The 8,322-nt window shown below is 40.4% G+C and overlaps 1 protein-coding gene across 1 annotated transcript; it reads left to right on the top strand.

Annotated features, from left to right (window-relative positions):
* Positions 1–3,187: 3,187 nt before the first annotated feature.
* Positions 3,188–7,108, top strand: LOC579269 (probable E3 ubiquitin-protein ligase IRF2BPL). The gene has a single exon (XM_779395.5). It carries the CDS (start codon positions 3,481–3,483, stop codon positions 5,464–5,466), a length of 1,986 nt encoding a protein of 661 aa, XP_784488.1. The 5' UTR covers positions 3,188–3,480; the 3' UTR covers positions 5,467–7,108.
* Positions 7,109–8,322: the final 1,214 nt, after the last annotated feature.

Genomic DNA, 8,322 nt, shown 5'->3' with positions numbered 1-8,322 from the left:
TAGATACCAATTTTCCATTGCATTCCCATATAGCTGTCTCGTGTGACTGATAAATAACAAAATATGTAGATTTAGTTTCCAACGGATGGAATGGCCCTGTGAAATTGGCACATTCCTCCTTACTTTCTAATCCAAAGTCTCTCTGTACTTGTACGGCCCAGTCCTCCGGGAGCATTGTTTTCGTCTCCACCCATGAAAGTGATGCATGGCACCGAAATATTAGACCCCAATTCCCTTCGAATGTAACTCCATATATATCTTAATTAACCACATCCAAGCCATCTACAGGTTGTCTTGTTTACCAAGAATAAACTAAGTTTAGATGCAGTCACCGTCGAATAACAACACGTCCGAGACCCTAATTTGAATGAGAAGTTCCCGAGTGAGTAAATTTGTTTTTCTGTCCCACCAGTTGACTGTAATTGGCTAGTCACGTCTGAAACATCAGTCATCACAAACTCGATAACAAACACTATCCAATAACTAGTGCTTATGCCAAGGAAAAGATCTGCTGGATTTAGCAAATGTCATAATAGTTTGCACCAACGATATTTATCTTTGACAATGCCAATTTTTTGTTGCATTTCAATTATGTGGCGTACATGTCCATTACTAGTTTTCAGGAGAAAGTGTAAACTATATCAAAATCGAGAAATTACTGTAAAGTGGTATTATGATTTAACTGTTACTCTTGAAAATTTGGTCAAAAGAATAAAATAATAATATCAATAGTACATTTGATAATAACAATACAAAGAGCATAATATGACAATCGAGATAATAATGCTGGAGATCCTAGAATTTCATTGCTACGATTAACCTTTAACTTATCTTCAAGCAAACGAATTTGCTGTATTGATGTAATTTATGATACGTCTACACAAATTAAACCTCGACATTAATGTATCACTTTCGTTTTCTAAGAGATCATGATGTTCTTGTCAAATATGAAATTTGACAATTTTGAAACTGAAAGTATGTTTATGATGATTATAATGATCTCCCATAACGCAAGAAGAAGCTTAAACCATATAGATGTGACCGAAGAATGAGACAATATATTTTTTTTGGTACTTAAGTGTTTACTCATTTAGTTATTTATGTATTTTTCATTTATTTATTTATTTACTGTCATACTAAAGAATAACCACTTATCCATTTCCCCTGGACCCTGGTACATCCTTGTCGAAGAAAAGTCCGTTTAATTAATTGCCTCTATATACAACTCTTGTTGTAATATTATAGATTGGTTTTATATCGGATTGTTTTCAATTGATAAACCCAATCATTTTATTTTGTGTTTAGCTCTTTATGAACATGTTATGTTTCCCAGGCAACCCCGAGTGAAACATACTCACATTCTGCATTGTTTTAAGTGGAGAATTTCGGGGGAAATCGTGATTCAATGTAGCCACATCCTCTTTACTTGTACCGTGTAATAAAAAATAATAAAAACGGTGCTTATAAAGCGCTCACCACCGAAGTCTCTAAGCGCTAATATTATTTTAACACATTAGTTGTAATGACGTGGTATATCCTCAAATATGAAATCCGATTCTCTGATTTGCATGTTAGTTTGAAAACGAAATAACTGTGTAAGCCAACAGGTTAGATGCTTTCTTTATAAAATTTATTTTACGACTTTCAGACATATTATGGATTATCGATTGCATGGTTGTTTATAAGTTGGAGATACCGTATATTATATAGAAAATGTGTGTTAGGTGCAAGAACAATAACATGAAGATGGCGTTATCTAAGTTTTTTACAGAGAAAGTTAGGTCCTAGCAGGGCATGTGAGTTAAAGTCTCACCTCCCTGGTCCTAGGTACATGTATATGGTAAGATCACAGGTGCTGTCTTTTTTAGACTGTAGATAGAACTCATAGAACATGTAGAAGGCACTTTGAAAGTCAGCAATGACTTTAAGCTCACGTTCGATACGAGAAATAATCACTACAATTTCATGTTTTCCGCATCATCATCGTCGTTGAAAATGATAGATGAATTTTGTTCCCACGGCAGAGGATGGAGACGGCGACCTCGTACTTGGGTAGTCTATACTTGCTTGCAATTGATCCCTGGAGGCAGCGGATCTTTGCTAGTCTTGAGAGCGATATCCGTGGCGAAGTAAGCCCCGAGCGAAGAGATTATAGCTCTGGTTGAAGTTAAATCAAGTGTTGAGATCTTTTTAATGGAGTTTCATGTTTCTAGACTACCACATTTTTGGCGGCAGTTATTTCCGGATCCGATCGCGGAGCGGTGTCGGATGATGGAGTGATCGACACACTCAACGTTACCCGAGAAGACGAGTCGCGGATAGCGTTACGCGGTTCGATTGCTGGTTTTGCAAACTTACTATGCCGCCGCCGCGGGCTTAATTCGTGAGCCAATCGCAAGATACAACGATTATATTTGCCCTCTCATTTTTAACTGCTGTGAGATTGATACTGTGAGACCTTGCTCGAAAAGGGCTTTATCGTCTGCGAGGATATCGTTACCCGTTGCTACGTGCCTCGGCTAGTATTGATTGGGTTTATGGAATAAGAAAGGTGAGATCCATTCTCAGTCTACTTTTTCATCTACTTGGTTTTTGGGACTTTTTCTGCTCAACAACATCCCACCCCCTCCTTACAACCCTTACTCAAAGTTATAGTTTGTCTGTTCTGCTCTCTATTCTGATTATTTTTTAAATGTAGCTCGGGTCGTTTGATATGATTCAACCACACCTCTCCCCGACTACCACACTTTCTCCGCCCTTCTCCGCCCTTCTCCACACTTCTCCCCCGACTAACCCCACCCTTCTCCCCCGACTACCCTACCCTTTTACCCCGACTACCCCACCCTTTTACCCCGACTACCCCACCCTTTTACCCTCATCAAAGATATGAGCAAGAGCTTGCTTTTAGCAAAAATACTGGGCTTGCCTGGCTAAATGACTGTCTTCTGAGCCCGCCTTGTCGCCCACGCTCCAAACATATTTAATAATAGCACGGGCATCGTAGAGGCCCCAGTCTTCGCGCTTCCTGTTGCTAATGAATCAGCCTGGGATTATTTTCCCCGGGCACCGCTCCGCCAGTGCGTGTGGGTCTATGATTGCACATTCCACTCCCATACGTCATCAGTATGCCTGAAATGTCATGCCAAGCATACGAGGGTAATGCGCATGTGCAGTGTAGAGTGGTTGAGTGCTGTGTGTTGTTTGCTCGGAGCGGTGACTGCTCCACGGACAAACGTGCCAGCCAGAGCGAAGAGCAGACGACGCATACATTTCGTTCATAATACCTCCACGAACTTTGACAAGCGTGAGAATTTGTTTTGCCCCGACCGAGTGAAGTCATATCACACGCGGAGCTCCGCTCTTCTACTGCTGCTGTGTAGTAGTCCACTGTGAACTGTTCGATTGTTTTTCTCTTGCTGCACTGTTGCCTACATGTGTCGATTTAGACGCATTGTAGTGAAGTGAAAACTATTTTGCTACATGTTGCTGTCTCAACAACCCCACGGCCTAGCCATGCATCGACAGCATTGTTACCTGTGTGATCTACCTCGGGCACCATGGGCTCTGCTGCACGATTTTTCCGAGCCCGTTTGCCGTGGATGTGTGAATTATGAGGGTGCCGATCGCATCGAAAGTGTGTTAGAAGGGGCTCGTCAGATGAAGAGGGCACATAGTTTTCAGGAGACAAAATCTTACCAGGGACACAAACCGGGACAGATACCATTGATGCCTCCTCAATCTGTAAGTGTACCGCCCCGACCCTCTGCTTTGGAGAGTGCAAATGTTAATCATGTTGAACCATCGCCAAGAAATCCACCTGGCTCGGTGACTACACATATACACGGTGAGCGATTCGTCACCCACGAACCTAGCCGAGCCCGAAGTATTCATGATTTCTCTACAGCCCAAAAATTCGGATATCCATCCAGTGAAGAAGGCGCTCCTGGAGAGGGAAAACATTTATGTCGAGGTTCTCTCACACCAGTATCTGCACCACACATGGCCCCCAACCTGCTCCACCACCTCAACGCGCCTCCTGTTTCTAGCGCTGTGTTTACCCCACGACATACCGTTGCACCTTCTGCAGCAGGTAAGACCGCACCACCGACCACCACGCCAGGGAGCGGCGGGACGAAAAGGAGTCATGCAGATCGTGAGAGAGAGGACAAAGAAAGTTCTGCATCCTCTCACTCTGAGAGTGAGCGTCGTGTAACACCTGTAGTTGATGATCCGTATGGACAGAAGCCGAGCACAGTTCGGCAAACCTTGGCCACTCTGTCCACGTGTACACCTTTCGAAGTGCGATTTAAGAAGGACCATTCGTTACGAGGCCGCGTCTTTGCATTTGATGCTGTATACCGTCCTGGATTGGACTATGAAGTCAAAATTTATATTGAATATCCGAGTGGGTCAGGACAGGTGTATCCTAGTGCATCAGGAGTCGCTAAACAGATGTATCAGGACTGTGTCAAAGATATTGGTAAGAGCCTCTCCTCTGGTTATAAGTATCTTGAATATGAGAAAAAGCATGGTTCCAATGATTGGCGGCCATTGAGTGACCTTCTGCCAGAATCAGTGCGCTATTTCAAGGATATGGTGAGCGTTGAAAGTTTGCCACAACCTTACATTGATGCTGGCTGCCCCGTGTTGCCTATCATGACGTCAACCCATCCCTCCCGCTCGTTTACTCACAAGAGTAAGAAACTGAAATCATCACCAGAGCCTCCTGAAGGAGATCAAGGGAAACTTACGGAGGAGCAACAACAACGTCAGCAATGGATGCAGAGCCAGGCTGAAGCTCTCAAACTGACCATGTCTGCAGGTGGGTTTAGTGGTTCCCGTCCACCTAGCACTGCTACATCTCCCATGAGTAATCCTGCTTCAGCCGGTACACCTCCTGATGGAAGCTCTTCTCATGGTGGGCCTTCGCCAATGGCTGCACTTATGTCTGTCACTGATAATCTGGGCACACCAACCTCACCAACCAACAAGAGTGATTCTGGATCTTCCTCCATGCGGCCACCCAGCAACCCTGCATCAGGATCCAGTGAGAAGTCACAGCGTAGCCCCCACTCTCCTACCACTGCACAGAGGAGAGCCATGTATCGCAGTAAGGAGTTGTCACAGGCTACGATTCCTCATGGCCAGGAGGCTAGTGTGACCTCAAACACCTCCAATCTACCTGACTCTTCTATGCACATGATCAACATCCTCAAATGTACTCTTTGTCATGAGCGTCTCGAAGACACTCATTTTGTCCAGTGTCCGTCCGTTAGCAACCACAAATTCTGTTTCCCCTGCTCGAGGGACAGTATTAAGAAGCAGGGGTCTGGGTCAGAGGTTTACTGTCCCAGTGGAGCCAAGTGTCCGTTAGCCGGTACCAACACTCCATGGGCCTTCATGCAGGGAGAAATTCTAACCATCCTAGGTGAAGAAGTTAAAGTGAAGAAAGAGCGGGATTCTTAGATAGCTCGTTTGGAAGAATATTCTTGACTTTTGAGAACTGACTGAGATATTGTTTATAATTCTTCACAAATTGTTAACCTTTTCCCTCTAGAAATCGTGTGTTTTGTTTGTATATAGTGCATCATATGTTAAAAATGGGTGATACCACTTATAATGCACTTTTAAACTGCCATGACGTCACTGCTGGACAGTATCATGTGTTCGTGTATATTTCTTGTTAATGCAGCTGTACATGTACATAGCATATATTTTTGTGGTAACCGGTCTATATAAGCTCTTTTATCACAATTTTCATAGTCTGTTGAAAGTAACAAATAGAATTCTATCACCTTGCAAAATATTTTTTAAAGATTTTCTTTTTCGTTATTGTTCATGTGTTTGCATTGTATACTACAGTGGGATCAAACAAAATTGAAAAGTTTAATCATGTCATCATTAAAAAACAACTCACAAGTAAAAGCAAGAGTGCTTTACATTGTATGTTGCGGTCACGCTGTTCATTATTAAAGTAAAGATTGTTTGCTCTGTGATGACACATTTAGTATTGGAATAAATATTCAGAAAAATAAAAAAATAAAAACGGGCAACGTAAATGAATCTGGCAAACATATTTCATTTTGGTTATTATTTCAAATATCTTTGAATGTATATTTCACTTGTCTGTAAAATAGAATATAGTTGCATTGTAGGCAAATATACTTTTGCTTCAAGCGAGGCAAGAATGATTGATAAATTCGCACCACTCGTCGTATGCTAATTCATTGCCATACTTTATTTTTACTTGACACGATAACAATCTTTTTACGGAATATTCTTGAGATCTCATGTGTGTAAAATTCTTTTTTTATTTATTTTTTTTGGTGGGGGGGGGGGGGGGAGAGGAGGGACTCAGAGATACCAAGGTGTTATCCGTGTCAAGATTTCTCTTTGCAATTCAAGTAAAAACAAGTGATCAAAATCAAATATTAAGATGGTCATTATTTTGTATGCAATTGCTTTTTACTGTCGCGTCTAATGTTGACCCATGCCATTTAAGGATCGATTTGTTGTTGGGCCTATATGATGCTAAATTGATTTTGTAATGCAATATGTATAATTCATAATGACAATTTGACCCGTATTTTGTGAAGATTATTGGCTCATGAGTTCGACATTTTTTTCTTTAAAAAAGTAACATGAAATTCAAACAATACGATCATTTCACTATTGAAATTATACGTTTGTTACTTTTTTATGTTATCGAATCAAGCGATTCAATTAATAATCGTAGAGTTAACACAACATAGTCTCGAATCTAGGAAACGACCCACTGTGCACTTGTGAAATATACAAAAAATGATAGTATACGTTAGGTTGAATTTACTTATATCTTGTGGCTTCAACACCGCTTTAAAAACTCCACTGTCATGTTCTTATACCTTGTGAAACATCGTAATCTCTATTGCTCACAATATGATATCTGTCTCCTACTCTCCTTATTGTTGCTTATTGTCCCCATGTGTACATTGCTAATAATATTGATAAGTCCATATAACTTGTCTGACTCACTAATACGTGACTTTTGTATTGATTGTAAACGTACACTCCGTATATTATCATGTCGATAATAAAACCAAAAGAAAAGATCTATTAGACAAACACTCGATGAATTGTATTTCATATGGAGTTTTATAGTCAGCGTAAAATATGTGTGTGTGAACTTTAGGGTTACTCATATTGTGAAGTGTAAACGATCGACGAACCGTCAACTATGAGCATTCTTTCAGAATTACTGGAGCATATTTTTATGGAGAAGGGAGACTATTAGTCATTTTGGACGTTAGTTGAAACCGTGAGAACCCAATTTGGTATTGATACAAGCAAAAACAACTCGGTGAGAAAAACTGAGAATAAAAAAAAAGTAACCCAACACTTATTTGTCGACAAAACGAAAGCAATTTTGTATAACAGATATTCACTGAAAGTCTTCATGCAGCGTCCTTGAGTATTATCAATGTTTCGTCGAAGCTATCCGATCCGTAATTCCGTATACCTTTTTAACTCTCCTTAAATCCTTTTTTGTATCTTCCTCAATTCGTGTCTCTTCTTATAATTCGTTATCTCCTTTTTCTTCTCTATCCCACGTTCACCAAGTTCCTCTTTATCAAACGACACTTGATATGACGCACAACAGTGTGCTGTTCGGAAATAGTAACGTGCTCTAGGAAATTAATCCCAACGACACGTGCTATAGAGTATAGTGGGCCACATGTTATTCCGTAGTCCACACCAGCCTTCCTAGTCGCTATTTAAAAAAAAACAGGGGCGAAAAAAAATGCGATATATCCAGATCCAATTTACAATATAGCACGTGTGGTAACTCTAAACAGGGTATATGTATATAGGAAGGTTTAAAAGAATATTGAATGATTATTGACGAGTTCGGTTTACAGCTTGGCACGAGTGGTAATTTGAAACGAGAGGGATATCGTATCTTTCTGGATTTCCAGTCCGTTATTGATTTTTGTGACGACATCGAGTGGAGTAGTTACTCTCTGTGAAAGCCCCCTATAAGAGAATATCATATACGTCAAAGTATATAATCCTCAAAATACATTTTCATACAATAAAACACTCCATCTATTGTGGATAACTTTACTTTTCCCAAACAACCGTTTATAAACTAACAATAACCAATATTCATTCCTTCAAAATATGTAGATCAATCTCATCTCTAAAGCTCCAACATATTAGTTATTTGCCAAAAATCTGTCCTTACCCTTGGAACAAAAATTTCTGCGAATTTATCAAGTGGGTAATTGCCAATTGTGGGTGTACATTGACGTCATAGTTTAGTTTGTTTTGCTATACAGAATT

Source organism: Strongylocentrotus purpuratus, unplaced genomic scaffold, assembly GCF_000002235.5.
Source record: "Strongylocentrotus purpuratus isolate Spur 01 unplaced genomic scaffold, Spur_5.0 spur5_scaffold_5, whole genome shotgun sequence".
Classification (NCBI taxonomy): domain Eukaryota; kingdom Metazoa; phylum Echinodermata; class Echinoidea; order Camarodonta; family Strongylocentrotidae; genus Strongylocentrotus; species Strongylocentrotus purpuratus.
This window is presented reverse-complemented; position numbering and strand designations above follow the sequence as displayed.

Bases quoted from the DNA above. Each gene is read 5' to 3' on its own strand.
- LOC579269 (XM_779395.5), top strand. From the start codon at position 3,481: ATGTTGCTGTCTCAACAACCCCACGGCCTAGCCATGCATCGACAGCAT.